This window comes from Lepidochelys olivacea, assembly GCF_965140295.1.
Source record: "Lepidochelys olivacea isolate rLepOli2 genome assembly, chromosome: 2".
Classification (NCBI taxonomy): Eukaryota; Metazoa; Chordata; order Testudines; family Cheloniidae; genus Lepidochelys; species Lepidochelys olivacea.
The window spans coordinates 69,116,627-69,136,961 of record NC_140412.1 but is presented as its reverse complement, the minus strand read 5'-3'; the positions used below and the strand labels follow the sequence as shown (position 1 = coordinate 69,136,961).

The 20,335-nt window shown below is 41.1% G+C and overlaps 1 protein-coding gene across 1 annotated transcript; it reads left to right on the top strand.

Annotated features, from left to right (window-relative positions):
* Nucleotides 1-334: 334 nt before the first annotated feature.
* LOC311517098 (DGAT1/2-independent enzyme synthesizing storage lipids-like) lies at nucleotides 335-15,130 on the top strand (the record flags this gene model as incomplete). The annotated part of the gene is made up of 6 exons (XM_084621681.1): nucleotides 335-506; nucleotides 1,787-1,951; nucleotides 8,946-9,139; nucleotides 11,713-11,773; nucleotides 12,148-12,287; nucleotides 14,999-15,130. The coding sequence occupies 6 exons, from the start codon at nucleotides 335-337 to the stop codon at nucleotides 15,101-15,103; spliced, it is 837 nt and encodes a 278-aa protein (XP_084477807.1). The 3' UTR covers nucleotides 15,104-15,130.
* Between the last annotated feature and the right edge of the window lie 5,205 nt (nucleotides 15,131-20,335).

Sequence of the window (20,335 nt, the reverse complement as noted above, 5' to 3'; positions counted from 1 at the left end):
ATAGGACAGTCAGTTAATGTTAAGAACACCATTTAAATGAAATAAAAATGTTTGGAACTTCTTTGCTAGTAGTAAGAATAAAGGATAATGTCATCTTTTTCTAGTGGAAAAGCTAAGAAAGCTGCTATGATTATGAAGAGTTTTGGACTTAGTTTGTTTCATTCTCTTTTTACCAGGAGATGCTAAGCAGAAGTAAATCCAGTATTTCAGAGCAGAAACTTGTAAACTATATGACCTATCTGACTTACACATTGGAAGAATTGACTGGTCTGGAGTACCTTAAGACTATCTGGATTAGGTGTTCTACTTCTTGTCGCAGTTAATTCCATTTATAATGCTGCTTGCATTTCATATCGTTCTGTTTGGTGTTCTCTACCTTTCCAGTCTTCTTCTTCATGTTTACAAGAGAAAGAATGACCTAAAGGGGGATTATTCCAGTAAGTTATGGGACAATGGGAGGCAAATGGTGGTATGCCTCTGGGACTTGTATGGAAAGTTATGGCATGGTAAGCAAGATGTTTTCTTTAAACATAAATCCAAACCCTCTTAGATAAAGTGAAGGCACTAAAGAAAACCCTGGTTCTCCAAACAAATACTAGCTGGCTACTTCCTACCCAACTTTGCCATGCTGGCTGCTCCTTTAACTATTCACTGTCTGGTTCAGTGTGACAAGGTCTTTTTTATGATAAAAAAAATCCTGTGTCAGTGCCCTGTCATTCACTCAGACATCTGTGTTCCAAACTGATGCTTAAGCCTTTCAGTATCGTGAACACTCACTGCTATATTTGAATTGAAATCACTTTCCCTGAGAAACTAAATTTTACAGACTTGAGAAAGAGCATTTAACAATCCTAGGGCTAATATGGTATCCCTCCAGTACTGTCTTTTAATGACAACTTTTACAGATCGTGCCCCATTGCATTAGCTTAATATTTCAAAGGACACCGATTCTTGGGTGATCCAGTGGTATCTAGCTTTGCAGCTGTATGCCTTCCAGGTGCAGGTATGGACATCTTGGTGAGATTGCTTATGGGGAGTAGAACACCAGCCATCCAAGTGGGGAGGTATGTAGTGGGTGGTACAAACACTTTGGGCCCCAAAGAAAGGTGCTCTTGGACCTGGTTCACCACACCAAACCCCCAGTTTCTGTAAAAAGCAAGGCAATATCCACCTAGATCTCTTTGCCTCTCGCAAGGAATGGCTAACCTTTCACCCCCACCCTCACCCCCGATCTTGTTCATGATTCCCAGAACCCCAGGTCTCTCAGGCAGGATCTATAGCTCAGTGGTTTGAGCATTGGCTTGCTAAACCCAGGGTTGTGAGTTCAATCCTTGAGGGGGCCATTTAGGGATCTGGGGCAAAAATTGGGGATTGGTCCTGCTTTGAGCAGGGGATTGGACTAGATGACCTCCTGAGGTCCCTTCCAACCCTCATATTCTATGATTCTTCTATCCCAATGATCTCAGGGTCATATTCATGTTTCCTATCCTTCCCCACTTCACTGAATCATAAAGGCTGGAGTGCACTGAGCAGATGAGATGGCTTCACAATAGCTATTGTGAAGCCAAGACAGTTTGCTGTGCAGGTTTATTTCCCTCTTACACAGTTCCTTCAGTAACAACATCACCTTATAATCAACATTACTTTGATATCAGTGACATAGCAAACGAGAAGTTAATCTTTGGCACAGTTTCCTCTAAAACTTCCTGCTGGTATCTAGTGAGGAACTTATGTTAAATCACAGCATGATGGGTAGAACACTAATTGCACTTTGTGTACTTGACAGGTTATGAGCTTCATGGTGTGGAAAAAATCCCAGAAGGACCAGGGCTGATTATTTATTACCATGGTGCCACTCCTATAGACTATTTGTACTTTATGGCTAGATTATGTAACCAGAAGGGCAGACTCTGCCATTCAGTAGCTGATCATTTCACCTTTAAAATACCAGGTAAAGCACTTTCATTGTACTGGGCAGGTGAAGGGAAGGGAGGAGAGTTAAAAATATTTTAAATTCAAAGATACTTGGAGAAATTCATACATTAATACTAGAGATACGTACATCAGTATAGGCATTCAGGTTGCTTTCCAGTGTGTACTACAAAAAATAGTGTAATTACAAATGTTTGAGGAAGTCTGAGGTCTCCTGAAGTTCGTAATAGCTATTGGTTCACAGATTTCCAAAAACTTTGCATGTGGCATTAACATAAAGAAGAGGCAGTGTTCTTTCTTCTCTTAAGTATCCCACTTAATATTTTTGGTAAAATTAAGGCTGTTGTAAGTGAAAAGAATACATTATTAAGCTAGTTTTATTATTGACTTTCAAAGTTGTAAACTATATATAAATAGGGCCCTACCAATTCATGGCCCATGAAATCTGGTATCTCTTGTGAAATCTGGTCTTTTGTGTACTTTTACTCTATACTATATAGATTTTACAGAGGAGACAGCGTTTCTCAAACTGGGGGTCCCAACCCAAAAGCGGGTCTTGGGGAGGATCATAGGGTTAATGTAGGGGGGCCGCCCAGCTCTGCAGGCAGCAGCGCAGAAATAAGGGTGGCAGGATATGGTATTGCCACTCTTACTTCTGCGCTGCCTTCAGAGCCAGAGAGTGGCAGCTTCTGGCTGGGCGACCAGCGCCAAAGGCAGTGCCTTGCCAGCAGCAGTACGGGTGGCAATACCATACCTTATTTCATATTAACCTTGTGACCCCTCCCGACAACCTCCTTTTAAATTTCAAATTTAAATATCAGAAATCATTAAATTTATGATTTTTTAAATCTTATGGCCATGAAATTGACCAAAGTGGACCGTGAATTTGGTAGGGCCCTATATAGAAACTATTCTACTAAATAAACTTTCCGTATCAGCATGATAAAATTGTATATGTTATATTTTACTTATGTAGGAATGTGTGTTATGTATCAACATTCTTCCCCTTCAGACATTGTCCCCCCTTGTCCTCCAAGTGTTCATATTAACTTTCACTTTCTATTCTATTCAATAGATGTTTTTATGCTGCACTCATCACTAGTATCTGAGTGCCTTCCAGCAGTGTATTAAGCCACGTCACTACATATCTGTCACATGTTGTTTGTTCTCTCATCATCTCCCCAGAGGGAGAAATGCGTGCAGCGGAGTGTCTTATTTTGGTAGGGTGTGACTTTTTATATATGTGTGTATACATACATACATACATATACACATATACATATATATATACACACACACACACACACATATACGTGTTACTATGTGTTTATATTAGAGAAGGCAAAGTCAAAGAAATGCACCTTGCACCTGAATTGATAATGTTTATGATAGTCCTTAGTTCCTGGGGGAGTTCATTCCAAAGTCTCAGACTCCCCCCAGAGAAAGTTTTGTCTCCTGCACAGACAAGTTTTACTCCTATTGTTGAGAATTCCATTGTGCCAGAGGAGTGCAGTCATCAGCCATGGTCTTCCTTCGAGAACTTTAGATGGTTTTTCACATATCCTGGGCCCAGGTCATGGAGTTCTTTGAAGATCAGGACTGAGACCTTGAACTTGATTCAATATTCTATTCAATATGCTATTGGAAGTCAGTCTAGAGAGTGGAGGACAGATTTGATATCTTCCCGGTAGCCTGTGTTGCTGAAGAGATGCACTGTGGCATTCTGTACTAGCTGGAGTTTCCTAAATGCTGACGTTTTCATGCCCAGGTATATTGCATTTCTGTTAGCTAGCCAGGAGGTGATAAAGGCATGAATAACTGAGGCCAGGTCTTCATAGAATCATAGAACTGTAGGGCTGGAAGGGACCTTGAGAGATCATCAATTCCAGCACCCTGTGCTAAGGCAGGACCAAGTTAGCCTAGACCATCCCTGACAGGCGTTTGCCCAACCTGTTCTTAATAACCTCCCAGTAATGGGGATTCCACAACCTCCCTTGGAAGCCTATTCCAAAACTTAATGACCCCTATCGTTAGGAAGTTTTTCCTAATATCTAACTTAAATCTCCTTTGCTGCAGATAATTCATTACATCTTGTCTTACCTTGAGTGGACATGGAGAGCAGTTGATCACTGTCCTATTTGCAACAGTCCTTAACATATTTGATGACTATTACCAGGTCTCCTCCTCAGTCTTCTTTTCTCAAGACTAAACATGCCCAGTCTTTTTAGCCTTCCTCGTAGGTCAGGTTTGCTGAGCCTTTTATCATTTTTGTTGCTCTCCTCTGGACTTATTCTAATTTATCCATATCTTTCCTAAAGTGTGGCATCCAGAATTGGACAGTTATCCAGCTGAGGCCTCACCAGTGCCAAGTAGTGCGGGCCAGTTACCTCCCATGTCTTACATAAGAAACTCCTGTTAATACACCCCAGAATGATGTTAACCTTTTTCACAACTGCATCACATTGTTCGCTCATATTCAATTTGTGATGCACTATAAACCCCAGATCCTTTTCAGCAGGACTACCACCTAGCCAGTTATTCCCTATTTTGTAGTTGTGCATTTGATTCACCGCTCATCTAAGTCTTTGGAAACCACCAGTAATAGAGTGGGGATGAATTTACCTGGCAATTTTTTATGTATGTCAGCACTTTTTCTGGAATAGGTATATTTCAAGTTTTCTTGAATGATATCTTTCAGCTGATGTTCTAAAAGACATCAGCTTGCACTGATCAGGGCTGCTCACTACCAAATTCCTCTGGTAATATTCTAGCCATCTTAGCTGTTTTATTCATTGTAGGACAAAGGCCTCTCTTGACAGTAACCTTGGCCATCATACTATAGTATACTGTACAACAGAAACAACATGTGAGGAGGAGACGTGGGGGTCGCATGCCCCCCCCCCATTATTCAGTCACATGGTGCAGCCAGGCCCCCTCCCTGCAGGGCAGCTGAGCCAGTGAGCTGCGAGCTGCACCAGGCAGGAAGAAGCAGAGGTGAAAGAATAGCCTGGGAGCTGCAGGAGGGGCTGCTGCTTTCCGGGAGGGGGGCACTGCTTTCCGGGTGGGGATGCAGCCTCAAGGGGCGTGACTCCAGCTGTTCCATGGTTGTGGCCCCCGCCGCCATCAGCAGGCATTGGCCATCTCTGCTGTTCTATGCAATATAGGTTCTTATAGTGACCTCACCACCATAGTGTCTAAACGCCTTCCAGTAGTGCATTAAGTGGTGTGACTAACATCGCTTGCAGTTTGTCACATGTTTATTCTCTCACACTCTTCTCAGGGGAACAATTTTGTGTACAGTGTAGTGTTCTGTTGCAGTAGGGGTTTTTGTTGTTTCTTTTTTTTTTTTTTTAATCTACACAGTGCTATGTTGTTTATATTAGAGAAAGCAAGGTGGAAGAAATGCACCTTACACTTGGTGCTGAAGATGGGGAGGTCTGTGATAGTCCTTAGTTCCTATGAGAGTTCATTCTACAGTCTCAGACCAGCCCTCAAGAAAGCCTGGTTTGCACAGATGAGTTTTACCTTTAAGGTGGAATGTTTCATTGTGCTGAGAAGTGACACTGCTGACCACAGTCTTCAGCTGTGCCACTGAGCACCTTGAAGATAAGAACTGAGTCCTTGAATGTGACTTGATATTCTACGGAAAGCCAGTGTAGAGTGAAGGATAGGTTTGACGTGATCACTATAGCCCATGTTGCTGAGGAGATGTGCTGGAGCATTCCATACTAGTTGAATTTCCCTAAGGACTGATGGCTTCATGCCCAGGTTGTAGCCAGAACTTTGCTACAGTTTGACGTGCAAATGCCTTTCCATACAATGGTGGCTGAACATGTCAGAGTGTCAGTGTCAATTATATGGGAGGATTTTGTTATGCTAGACTTGTTGCTACTGACTATAACAAAATGTCTTGTTTGATCGATATTTAAAGTGTAGCCAACTATACAAAATTGGTTGACTGTGAGGACTAAAGGGGCAGATTGTGTGGACTACCAATAGGTGGCTTATTAGATTTGTCTTCATTACTACCCTGGTTGTCTGGTCATCCCAGGCACTGATGTCTGGATAAGAAACATCCAGTTCACACAATGTTCCAATTGTATATTAACAAAAATCAAACAATAACATAAAATATAAACAAATCAAATTAAGATTAATCAAGTTAGTATTAATTTATCAATCTAATTATCAGGTTAATTACTGCCAAATACAATCATTCCATATTTGCTTTATCTAATAATTTGGGAAGGTGGCATACCTTTTTTAGCTATCAGCCTTAAAATAACAGGGTACTATCAATCTAAGACCTGTTGATATTACAGTAAAAAAGCTATGTTAAAAGAACATTAAGGTTGAAAAATCAAGCAGTCAAAAGTCAGGAAATGTCAGAATTAAGGTTGCTCGTGCAACATTACTTTGTCCTCCTTGTGCGTACACATTATGATACAGTCTCTAATTACATGATCATATACTATTTTCCCACAAGACCTCTGCCTTATTCAGTGCACAAAATAGATTATGCTCTGAAAATGCATTAGAGTTGTGTAGGCTGTTGGTTGTAAGACCCTGTCCCTATTTGTTGCAGATTTTGGAAAGTGTGTTGTGAAGGAGGCAGGGGGCTGCAGAAAGAGAAGGGGAGGTCTCCTAGTTAAGGCAGCTGAATACCACTCTGGAGAATTAGATTCTATCCCTGCCTCTGCCACAGACGTCCTATGTGATTCTGGGCAAGTCATTTAAACCAAACTTTTCACAGGGGGTCACTAATTGTGTTTTGCATTTTCAGGGCACCCAGTTTGAGATCCTAGGACTGATTTGCAAAAGTGCTGAGCATTCACAGCTCATCTGAAGTCATTGGGAACTGTGCTCTGAACATATAAAGTGATATAGAATGCTAAATACTCTGAAAAATCGGGCCATATCTTTTCCAAATTGGGCACTTCAAATTAGTGGACACTTCAGAGCTTAATTTCTCTGTACCTCTGTTCCTCATCTGTAAAATGAGGATAATAATAGTGCCTCATCTCACAGGATTATTATGAAGATATATTCTTCAAATTCTGTGCAGCACTCAGATACTGAAGTGATGAATGCCTGTGATGGGTATACAAACCTGGCACTGGCCAAGTGAGGGTTAAGGAACAGCTCTGGGCCGGACTGTTCAGCCCCACCTCAATCTTCAATGAGTGGGATGGCCTAAAGGGGAGAACCATAGCTAAAGTAGTGGCATATCTGGGAGAAGACCATCTACCAGAGAAAAGGTTAATTAAGAGCAGGGATTGCTCAAACAATTACTTCCTGCTGGAGTCCTCTGAGGGGAAGGTGGGCCTGATGCAGAATGATTACTTTGGCACTATTACCAATGACTCACCTGTGGGGGCTGTGCAGGCCTATGACCTGCCAGAGGCTTCCTGAAGGAAAAGAATCTTGTGTGTTTGGTTGTTTTCCCTTAGATCTTTGATAGCCCAGGAAAGAGCAGACTTCCACAGGACTCAGTCAGAGGGCTGAGTCTCCCACACCCAGATCCATGCTGTTGACCAGCCAGGCATTGCTGACCAAAGGCTGGGTGTATTCAACACACTGTCACACCCTAAGGGGGCACTATGGGAGACCAACCCCAATAGCAATGCCATGAATTTTCCCAGGGCTTTTTTTATAATGTAGTATTCAGAGCAGGGTCTGAAGAATGCATGATGAGTACGTCATGTGGCCATTAACTGAATGATGACACAGCTAAAACAAAATACTGAATAATTACCTATCCAATGAGTCTATGCTGTACATGCTGAGGCAGGAGTCCTTTGGGAAAAAAATAGTTTGTGGTCACATAATTAGAGACTGTATCATAAGTATACTTATGGTGGGGGCAAATTAAGGTTTCAGAGGCATCCTTAAATGTGGCATTTCTTTATTAGTGCTTGACTTTGCAAACTTAGCATTTTTTGTATGTAACTCCCTGAGGTTTTACAAATGCACAATTCAAAATAAATAGAAATTTCATAATGAGTCATCAAATTCTGCACATAAGTCATCAGCATGGTTGGCTCCTTCAGATCTACAGTTTAGACTTCTGCCACTTGAGCTAATAGAGTAACTGATAGCAGTAGTAGGTTGTCATCCTTTAAGTGGACAAGCCACTAGAGGGAAATGAGACATACATTTTGCCAGGTGGTTTTAGAGATATTTGCTGACAGCAGAGACATATTGAGACTCAGGAATTTTACATTTCAGTCCAGGCTTTGGTGAGGAGTGTGTTATAGTGGTAACAAATCCTTCTACATCTAGCCTGAAACCTCCTATTTCTGTCCCCTCCAGCCGAGCCTTTCCCCAGCCTTCTCCACCTTCCAGCCTGTTTCAGTCCTCCCGCTCAGCTCCCTTTCCATCCCAGCTTCTGTCTGTCTCCCACCCAAACTCCTCACTCCTCTGCGTCTAGTCCAGCAACTTCCTTATCTTCCATGCTGCTTGAGCACCAGCAGTGGGGAGACTGAGAGTACAGGCAAGATGATATCCTTGCCTTCAATTTCAAGCCCTAGCAACACAACAATTGCCAGTAGCTGGGGTGAGCAGCTCCAGGAAGAGTTCTGCTCAGCTCCAGGATGGAGAATACTAAATAGCTCTGAGGGGATAGCACATGTGCAGTCTAGTTAACACGTGGCATCCTCACTTACTTTGTCAGTCAGTCATGCACACAAAGGAAAATCCCTTGTTATGACTAAGCAATTGTTCTTTTCCACAGACAGGTATTTAACTTCTCTCTTTATATTTTGGTTCTCATTGACTATCAGCAATTCAACTTTAACAAAATTCCCTAAGACATAAATCTGGGGGAAAGGTTAGACTAATGCTATCAGAAAAAAAGGTCTGTTACTCTTACAAATCATGGGGTTCAGTTTTCACATGCAGGCTTATCTGCTTCACATGACGTTTAGCCACTTTTTTTTTTGTAAGGTAAGCAGTTCTTAATGTAAGGTGGTCTAGAGTTCCTTTATAATGTAAGCTGGACACATTTCTTACAGGTATTAAACTGCTTTTAGATATTTTTGGTGTGATGCATGGTGGAAGAGAAGAATGTGTTCAAATTCTGAAGAATGGCCACTTATTGGGTGTGTCGCCAGGCGGAGTTCGAGAAGCATTCTTTAGTGATGAAAACTACAACCTCTTGTGGGGTAATCGCAAAGGCTTTGCTCAGGTGGCTATAGATGCAAAAGTGGTAAGTACCACCTCCTGCATGTACATACAGACATATTTTATTCTTGAACATGGGATCCACAGACTAACAAAATAGTTGTTTTTAAGTATGTATTATAAAATAATGGATTTCTCTTGCCCACAGTGTCAGAGGGCGTTTCTTCGGCTACCCCATGAGCAGCGCTGACTAGCCTGTTTTCATGGCCTCTCACTCAAAAACACACAGACAGTCTGTTTCTTTTCCACCACATGAACCTTTAATCCTGGCTTTCTAAACAGTATTGGACATAGCACAGGTATTGAGCAGGAGGAGCCTGTCACAAAGCTTTCTTTACCTTCTGAGCTTTTCATGACTGCCTGTTCCTCCCAAATATATATCCACCCAGTTACTGAGTCAATTGTCTCATTAGCCCAGTAGTTACCACCAAAGGTCAGTAATCCCCACTAGGAACATACTGATTGACTCCAGTCAAACCTGCAGCCTTCTCTGTGCTGCACCTTCAGTGAACAGGGGACTACAGCCAGCACACAGTCACACAGTCTATACCTTCATGTTCACCCCTTTTACAAAAATATGATAAATTTTGTAAAAAGTATGCTCTGTGAGGCATCATTTGAAAACTCACAATTTGCTGATCATTATTGTCCTGGTAAAATATGTGTGGCAACATTGCATGTCAAGTTATAAGATTCCTCTCTATGGTATCACTGACATGTTCCACGTCTGGGGAGCAGCCACAAACCAGTTCCTCGGAGACAAAAGGCTAGCCGATTCCTCAGCTGGGTGTCAACAAAATCAAATGGACCATCAGCTGGTTAAGTGGTCATACTTTGGCAGGAAAGAGGATGTGTGAAAAAATTTATATCTTCACAAAGAAACAACTGGGGGTTCCTATCCTGAACCTCAGCTGGAGATGATCCTCAAGGAGGGGGAAAAATTATAAGAAGGGAGAGCAGCTGCCCAAAATTATCTCTCCCTTTCTTTCTAACCATCCACAACACCTGAAGAAAAAAAGAAATAGCTTTGGACTGGGAGAAGGATCCTGACTGAAAGAAATTCAGCTGGTAAAACTGCTGAAATATGTGGTGAGAGAGACCTGGGCTTTGAATTCACTTAGCTTGTTAAGTTAGGCATTAGTCACCTTTTACTTTTATTTTTTTGTAACCAGTTCTGACTTTTATGCCTCGTTACTTGTAATTACTTAAAATCTATCTTTTTGTAGTTAATAAATTTGTTTTATTATTTTATCTAAACCAGTGGTTCTCAAACTTTGTACTAGTGACCCCTTTCACACAGCAAGCCTCTGAGTGCGACCTCCCCTTATGAATCAAAACCACTTTTTTATATATTTAGCACCATTATAAATGCTGGAGGCAAAGTGGGGTTTGGGGTGGAGGCTGACAGCTTGCAACTCCCCATGTAATAACTTCGCAACCCCCTGAGGGGTTCTGACCCCCAGTTTGAGAACCCCTGATCTAAACCAGTTTGGACTGAAATGTTTGGGAAACTCCATTTGGGATAACGGAATTTGTGCATATCATTTTCTATTAATAAAATGACATTCTTTATATGAGCATGTATTGTTAAAGAGCGAGGTGGGCAGTTCAAGACGTAATTTCTGGGAAAGTCTAGGACTGGGAACTTGCTGGTGTTTCTCTGCAGTGTAATTCGTGAGTGGCTGGCTATAGTACTCATACACTATAACTGGGAGTAACTTACATGCTGCAGGCTGTGTGTGAGCAGACCAGAAGTGGTAACTGGCAGAGCAAAGTAGTGTAAAAGGCACCCCAGGGTGGAGAACTGAGGGGACACAGCTGTTCATGGTCCAGATTATACCCTGGGTAATGTCAGTGACATAAATGAAATTCAAACTCAGTTAACATTTTTAGTTTCATATCAAACCTGAACAAAGATAGCAACATAGCTTGATAAATACACAACCACAACTCTGTGGCAAGCACAACAGCAGGCTTGTCAAACTCTGAGACTGCTCTTGTGTACACAAGAGCAATCTGAATAGAACATTTCAGTGTTTCAATTAATCATCTCCAATCAAGTAATATATTACTTACCTGTCAAGCAATAGTCTCATTTGTTATATAGTCTTGACATTTTAGGCAAAACCACCAAAAAAAAAAAAATCCACCAGGATTATATCTCTGAAGCAGTCTCTTTGGAATGGTTCTGTGCTATTTATGGAATCTATTCTTTCTGCTTCTAAATGTTATGCTGATAACCAATGTTGTTTTAGTGTTTGTGTACTTGGGAACCCTATCCAACACCCCTTTAAATCAATGGAAAGATTCTTATTCAGAATTTCCCCATTTAAGTTAGATCAGGCCCATGGTACATAACTAGCTGTAGTTTTTCTAAGCAAACACAATACTACTTTCATTTACTAATACAAATTTACCAGTTTCATTTCAATTTAGTGAGATGATAACATTTGCTATGACCATGTGATATAGATGGAATGCCTCTCTAGTTCAGAAATGAACTACATTTTTAAAAATTAAAAAAAAAATGAACTAATTTTTAAAAAAATTAGAGTGAAATGTTGTCCAAATCCTCACCACTTTTTTCTCATTTATTAGCCCATCATCCCTATGTTCACACAGAATCTTCGGGAAGGATATAGGACACTTGGAAAAATATGTAAGATATAATACATATGTATCCCTTAAAGTTTAGAATTTTTTAAATATGTGCAATATCTACTATATGTCAGAAATATACTTGTAAAACTATGGAGACTTCTGTTTTAACTCTGGTAACTTTTTCTTGTATTATTATTGTATTAATACGGGTGCATACCAAATATGCATGAGATAAAGCAAGGGTAAGTAGAGGGTTTGTTTCAGCACCATCACCCAAGATTCTATGCTCTGCAAATTGTCTTGCTTATTTCGTCATGGCTTTGGTAAAATTGTCACTTGCAAACTAAGCAATCCAGGCATTATTTGGATTCAGGGACTCAGCTAGCTTTTAACCTATTGCTTACCATTTACAATTTGTTTTTAAACTCACAGGGTCATTTAGGTGGCTTTATGAATATTCTCGACTGCCAGTAGTTCCCCTATACGGAGGGTTCCCAGTTAAATTTCGCACATATATTGGAGATCCCATACCATATGATCCAAATGTAACTGCTGCGGAACTAGCTGAAAAGGTACAGTAATTTGATTTTCTGAATAGTCAAATCTCCAGTATTCTGTATGTAAATTGTTGCTTTTCAAGGGTAAAAGGCAAAAATAAAATGTCTGTTAGTTTTTTGTAAAGTAAATCTTTTTTATAGTCATGTCATCTGTTACATAGTGAACTGTTGCCCACTAACAGACTCCAGTGACTGTAATTGGTAATCTGTGGCTGCCATTGGCTCCTGACCTCATTGTCTTAAATTGTCATAATTCTTCATAGATTTGTACATTGTTTTAATTAGAGCAGGTAAAAAAAATTACGATGGAACAGTTTTGTGATAGGAAATGCTGATTCAACTAAATCAAAAACTTTTGTGGGAATGTATCGATTTCATAAATTTTTTTTTACAATATTTTCAAAGCAATTCATTTTGACTTGATTATTTTGCTATAGCTATAAAACATTTTCATATGGTTGTGTTGATATTTCTGAAAAAGAGTTTCTGGAAATTTTTGTTTGGCAGTAAAGTTTGAAATTTCTATTTTCTTCATTCCAATTGGGACAAAAGGCAATTTTGAAATGTCATAATTTCCTGTGGAATGGAAATTGAGTTTCAACCAGCTCTAGTTTTAATCTCATAACCCTCCTCCCTGCCACTCTCCCTCATAATTTATACCAGAGGTTTCCAAACGGTGATACACAAAGTACTTGCTGGTTATTTATGTAGAGCTCTCACCAATGCTGGTTCGACGTGTTACCAGCTGCTAAATTACGTTGAAAGAAGTAAACATTTCATTAAAAGCTTTCCCAATTTCTTTTCCATGGAAGCTATTAGCTTGTCACAGGGATGTTATCTGGTTTCAAAAGAGAAGGGAGGTGATTCACATAATTATGACTCAGAGTGAAAGGGTTTGGGAAACCTATTTTATACTATTCAGTGGAGTGGAAAACATGATGCAAAGGCAGTCAGTTTCAGGCAACTTGAATACTGTCTGCAGGCAACTGGCCTCTTTAAAGGGAGATGAGGCCAGCCCCACCTGTGCAATAATGAATTAGCATCTTCCCAGACTGAAGGGTAGAGATAAGGAAGCCAGCTGATGCTCTATTAAGCACCTGAGCCTTATAAAAGGACAGAGGCATCAGTCTGGGATTGGAACTACACAGAGCAGAAATAGGCAAAGGTTTCATAACAACTCAGCCTATCTCAGTGATTCTCAAAGCCGGTCCGCCGCTTGTTCAGGGAAAGCCCCTGGTGGGCCAGACCGGTTTGTTTACTTGCCGCGTCCGCAGATTCGGCCAATTGCGGCTCCCAGTAGCCACGGTTCGCCGCTCAGGCCAATGGGGGCTGCGGGAAGCGGCGCGGGCCAAGGGATGTGTTGGCTGCCCTTCTCGCAGCCCCCATTGGCCTGGAGCGGCGAGCCGCGATTGGCCGAACCTGCGGACGCAGCAGGTAAACAAACCAGCCCGGCCTGCCAGGGGCTTTCCCTGCACAAGCGGCGGACTGGCTTTGAGAACCACTAGCCTATCTGACACATCTACTATTTAAATTCTACCTCTAAACCTCATGAATACATAGCAGAGCCCTTCAAAATGTGTAGCAAAGGACCAGAATCCATAGTCTCTTTTTGCCTTCAAAAATAGACTATCACACCTCTGAAAACGATAAACATTTTTCAGTTCTTAATATATGGACCTACCGAATTCCAGCATTCCCAACCGTTACTGTCTGCCACTCAGTTGCTCCCTTAAATATTTCAGTTTTTCCTCCCAGGTTGCCTCTTCTGCATGGGGGAATAACTCCCTGACAAAATTTGATCAGCCACAACCTCATCCTTCTTCAAATTCCTCCTTAAAACTCTCCACTGCCACAATGCTTACAAAAGCCAGCATGCTAATCATAGCTAGTTAGATGACAAGCTATGATTATTACTCTTCACCTATCCTTTTCCTACACCCTTCCTATAAAACCAATTTTAAAAATGCACATAACTGTAAGCAAAGATGAACCAATTCTTCCTGTTATTCATTTGGCTTTGTGCATATCCCCATCCCCTACTTTTCATGTGTTTGTCTCTTTAGATAATAAATCAGGGCAAAGGTTCTCTCTTTTTCTGTTTGTACAGGTCTCAGTAATGATTGGGGCCTTTGGTACTAACATAGTATAAATGTTTACTACTACTACTATTTACAGATGGCTCTAACAATTTTTACTTCCATACAACAAATAATCTGAATATACATTATTCTATCTTCCCTTCAGATAGTCAGTAAATTCAGTACAGGCATGGTCTGCTCCCCTCCAGACTTTCCAAGCCTCCCTTTACTTAATTTCTTTCTCCATTCTCTCCTAGGTTATTTGCTAGTATGGCCTGACAAAAGAGTTCACATGCATAGCTAACACTGGGCGTGAACAGGATATAGGGCACAATCCCACAGTGAGCTCCGTGAGGGCACACCCCATTGCAGGATTGGGATCAGCATTGGAGGCTTTTAACAGCTAAATATCAAATACTTTCTCATCATGGGTTTTAAAGGATTTTGAGGGGGATTCCTCCCCTCCCCCCCAACAGCATTTTCCAGAGACTATTAAAAATACAGACTAATAACAGACTAACACAGCTGCTACTCTGAAACCTATTAAAAATATGTATCTTTAGCAAGCATGATAGTGATTCTGTGAGCTGCAGTGTTCTTATAAAGAAGTAAAATTCTCTGTTCCTTCTTCTTTCTTTCCCTTAACAGACAAAGACTGCAATCCAATCTCTAAGAGACAGGCACCAAAAAACACCAGGAAATATACTAAGAGCTCTATTGGAACGATTTGATAAACATCAGAAAGATGACTAGTGTGTTTAAATATGCTGAAACATTTACGCATTTGGTAGTAAAAGATCTTTATAATTGCATATGTTACTGTAACTTGTGATTTCTTTTAAGAAGCATCATCATTAATTCTTCAATAATTATTGCTGTGTCTCACCTGATGTGCTCTGGACATAAACAGTATCTTTCCTACCTGAAGAAACAGGCTAAAAAAATTTTTTTGTGTGTGTGGTGTTGATTTCCCCATATAAAGTAGATCACTTCCAGCTATAGTTGGTTTCCCCCCTTTGCTAAAGGCTTGTCTACACAGGGAAACTTTCTGGATTAGCTCCACTTGTGGATGCTCTATTTTAGACCAAAAGTCACCTTGTTCCAGAAAAATTTGTGTGCTGAGTGCTAAATAAGTATGCTGAGCAGACTAAAATTTAGCAAGAATGTTTGAAACGGCATTTGGTTGGCTAGTGCTCTTTTGCTCATATTTTTCCATTATTCCTGTGGTAATGCCTTTTACTGCAATGTTGTAATTTATGTTGCAGAAGATTTTCCTTACTGTGAATTTCTAGTTTGTAATTTATTTGTCTTTGACTTAAACTTGAAGGGTTGGAATTTAAGCAGTGAAGATCAATATTCTTTATGCAGAAATCGCAAGAAACTTAACTACAGTCACTTGTCTGTTTCCAATCAAGGGAAGACAGGTACCTATATAATGTTAGAAAATACATTAGATAGTAAGTATCCAATTATCCTATTGCTCTATGGAGATTTTACCCAAACAAGTAGGAATAACAACTGCCCCTACCCCTGGTCTGCCAAAATGATTACTAAAACCAGACCTTTGGTTTTAACATCAATTTTTAAATGTTATCCACCACAAAAGTGTCTTCTTATGGCTCAGTTTTGCATTCCTATGTACCCATGACTGAATGAGTTTGGGTTGAGAAAGAAGGAAGATCAAGGCCTTGCTGTTCCTTTGTAATGTATTTAAAACAAAGAAAGCAATTTACGATTTCTTTACAGTTTCTACTATCAAACTTAAATGTGCAGATCATTTATATCCTGCTTTTGTGCACAGAGAATCAAATTGCCTAACCATTCAAAATGTTTAAATATATTACAGATCAGTTCCTGCAAAGCATTTTGAAATAATTGGGTTTTTATCCCTTTTTGCTTCTTTGAGGTGTAGACAGTTTAGAAGAGTTAATTTTACCGAAAAGAGTTTGGATCTATTGGGTTTAAAAAAAAAAACCCAAAAAACCCTTAGGTCATAAAATGTCAGTTCTGGTTTTGCTGGAGAACTTTTTGCGGATATCTGACGTGTACTGTGAGTTCTTCATTAGAAGTTTGGGGTGTTCCTTTGTTGGAGTGTTTCCATTATGTTGTTATATAGGTGCAGGCAAAAAGAACAAACAGCTCCCCAACCCTGCCCTAGTGCTTTAATTAGTTTGACTTAAAAACCTTTCCCTGCTCAGCTTCCAGTGTCCTGCGATGTCAACATTACTTCTCCAATACCAATCCATTTTGCCTTTATTTTACACAGCCATTGATTTTTAGTATCTATTAATTTTTATTCCCTAAAAGGGCAGACAAATGTTTATCCTGTTATCCTTTGAAATTTAATTTTCATGTAATATCCACTTGATGAAAATGGCAAGAGTAAAATCTTATCGAGCAAAATTAGAAATACTGCATCTTTCAGTACAACAAGGTGTTTTATTTAGTATTTAAAATACGTCCATTGAGTTTAAAAAGTCAGTGGTCATTTTGCATGAAAACAAATGCAACTCAGAAGTCTTTAGATGTTTTGTCTTCTTCAAAACCTGATTTTTAAAGTGTGGAAACAGAACAGTGTTCTGGTGTCAAAATCAAATGCAATAACTCTTCTCTCAATGTTAAATGTACTTGTTTAGTAATTCAAATCAATTTTGTATGTACAATAGATAAAGCCCTAAATAAAAATAAAGTTTCAGTTGGAGCCAGAATTGATTCACTTCCATTGAACTGATTTTATATTTGCCATGTGTGGATTTATTTTCTAGATCATATACAGTGCTATTTACCAAATGTCACTAAAAATCCTGATCCAAAGCCCAGCGAAGTCAATGGAAGTCTTTCCACTAATTTCAATGGATTTTGGATTAGGCCTTAAGTGCACTTTTGAGTTAATCATGAGTAGTGAACCTCTCCTAGACCTTCAAGTGCTTCATTTCCACATCTAAAAGGTGTCTGTTTCTGCCCAATTGTGAGCAATGAGGGAGAAATAAACAGGTAGCAGACACTCCACAGGGACAGAACAATGAAGAAAAAACCTGGCCTTCTGATGAGTGACCATACTGGTCCCAAGACAGTTGAAAGTGATTTATCTGGTGATCTATTTAGCCTGTGGTTTCTAGCATATTAGAGTTGAGCCTTGAGTTAGGCTTCACATGGCCTGCTAGGAAACGGACAACTACACAACACCTAAATTAGTAGGAGGTTATATAAGGGTGCATCTCTTTGGCAGGGGGATCATCCTTCAGGATAGGTTGTAGATCCTTGATGATGTGCTGGAGAGGTTTTAGTTGCGCATCATCAAGGATCTACAACCTATCCCTCACTCTCATAGATCCTGGGAGACAGGCCAGTCCTCGCTTACAAACAGCTCCCCAGCCTGAAGCAAATACTCACCAGCAACTACACACCACAAACACTAACCCAGGAACCTATCCTTGCAACAAACCTCGTTGCCAACTCTGTCCACATATCTATTCAAGGGACACCAGGATAGGACCTAACCACATCAGCCACACCATCAGGGGCTCGTTCACCTGCACATCTACCAATGTGATATACACCATCATGTGCCTGCAATGCCCCTCTGCTATGTACATTGGCCAGACCGGACAGTCTCTATGCAAAAGAATAAATGGACACAAATCAGATGTCAAGAATTATAACATTAAAAAACCAGTCGGAGAACACTTCAACCTCCCTGGACACTCATTAACAGACTTAAAAGTAGCAATTCTTCAACAAAAAAACTTCAAAAACAAACTCCAACAAGAAACTGCAGAACTGGAATTAATTTACAAACTGGAAACCATCAAATTAGGCCTGAATAAAGACTGGGAGTGGATGGGTCATTACACAAACTGAAAACTAAATTACCCCATCCTAATTTCCCCCCTACTGTTACTCACACCTTCTTGTCAACTGTTTGAAATGGGCTACCCTGATTACCACTACAAAAGTGATTTTTCCTCCTGCTGATAATAGCCCACTTTAATTGAATTGTCTTGTTAGAATTGGTAGGGCAACCCCCATCTTTTCATGGACTATGTATATATATATCTTCCTACTGTATTTTCCACTCCATGCATCTGATGAAGTGGGTTTTAGCCCATGAAAGCTTATGCCCAAATTAATTTGTTATTCTCTCAGGTGCCACAAGGAGTCCTTGTTGTTTTTGCTGATACAGACTAACACGGCTACCACTCTGAAACCTGTTGAAGAGTTGTGCATCATCTAACTCAAAGCATTTAGGAAGGAAACAGTACACCATAAATATAAAGAGAGAAGACAAAAGACCTATAACAAATGCAGAAATCACTGAGAGAGACCAACATGTACTTAAAAGGCACAAAGAACAGAAACAATGTGTACTGTATACAAAATGGACAAACAGGCAAGACACCTCTGCCCACTTAAAGAAGACTCTAGTTCTAGAACAAAACGTAGGGCTTGGCTACACTTGCGAGTTAGAGTGCATTAAAGCAGCCCTGGGTGCCCTAGCTCACGACCCATCCACGCTGGCAAGGCACGTAGAGCACTCTGACTCCACGGCTAGAGTGCTCCTGGTACTCCACCTGGGCGAGAAGATTAATGCTTCTTGCACCTTGGCTGAAACCCCTGGGCATCAATGTGAATGAGGTGTTGCATTACTGCGCTCTGATCAGCCTCCAGAAACGTCCCATAATCCCCTTAAGTCAAGTGGCCATTCTTCTCATTGTTTTGAATTCGCTGTAGGAATGCAGATATGCCCTTTGAAAGCTCCATTTCTAACAGCCGGCTGCTTATCTGCTCAGAGACAAAGCAACCATTAGTGTGGAATGTTGTGTGTGTGTGAGAGAGAGAGGTGGGGTAGAAGGGGGTCTGCTGCTGTCCGAACTTACAAGACAGCATGCTGACATGCTCTCAGCCCCCACCAAAACCCACTCTCTCCCCCCCCACACATACACACAACACACCCCCGTCACACTCCATGCCCCTCCCCCCATTTGAAAAGCACGTTGCAGTCACTTGCATGCTGGGATAGCAACCGCAATGCACTGCTCTCTGTGGCCTTTGCAAGAGCTGCTAATGTGGCAATGCCAGTGTGCTTGTAGCTGTCAGCATGAACACACTGCAGCACTTTCCCTACTGCGCTCTCTGAAGGCTGGTTTAACTTAAAGCGCTCTACGTCTGCAAGTGTAGCAATGCCCTTTATCTCAAGAGAGGAAATCACTGTTGTAGGGACTTGAGAAGCTACGCTCAACCTTGTTCGGGTAATAGAAGAATTTGTTCCTATCAAAAAATCTGGTAGCAATTACCATGCTGCACTGCGCAGGAGCAAGTCTGGCAGGAAAGCTACGCGCTGTGAAGCACATGGGGACCATTTCGGAGGAGTGAAAGGAGGCCTCCAGCTTCCTCCCCTAGTGCCCGGGGCGGGGAAAGGAGCGGGACACGGACTCTGCCCCAAGGGCCAGCAGAGAACCCTGCGCTTCACTGAACACGGGAAGCGCTGGTAACAAAAGGCTCAGCCAGGCATTTTCCCAGCCGACGCCAGGGAGCCCAAGTGCAGGCGGCAGCCCTGATGTGACGACACAAATAATAATCCTCTCCTTTTGCATCTAGGTACAGTTTCTGCCACGCAAAAGTGACCATCTTGGCTACTTCTCGGGACTTGCTACCACCTGGGCCAGGTTCCAAATCAGGAGGGATAGGGTTTTTGGTTGAAAACACTCACGATTTGCTTCCTCCTTGCTAATGTGCCAAATTGATTTATTGGATGATTGAGGCGTGCTGCTTCATTTTGTGTGTGAGTATGTGAAAAGGGAGGTAAGGTTTGGGGGTCCGGAGCATGCCCATGAGCCCAAGGTGATTCCAGAGTGGTCCCTTTGATTTTTTTCACTGGCTTCCTCCTTGCTTATTTCCAATGCCTTGGCTGCCCATGCATTTGTCACTGAGCCAGGGATGGTTGCGAATCAGGAGGGATGGGTCAAAAACACTCACGATTTGCTT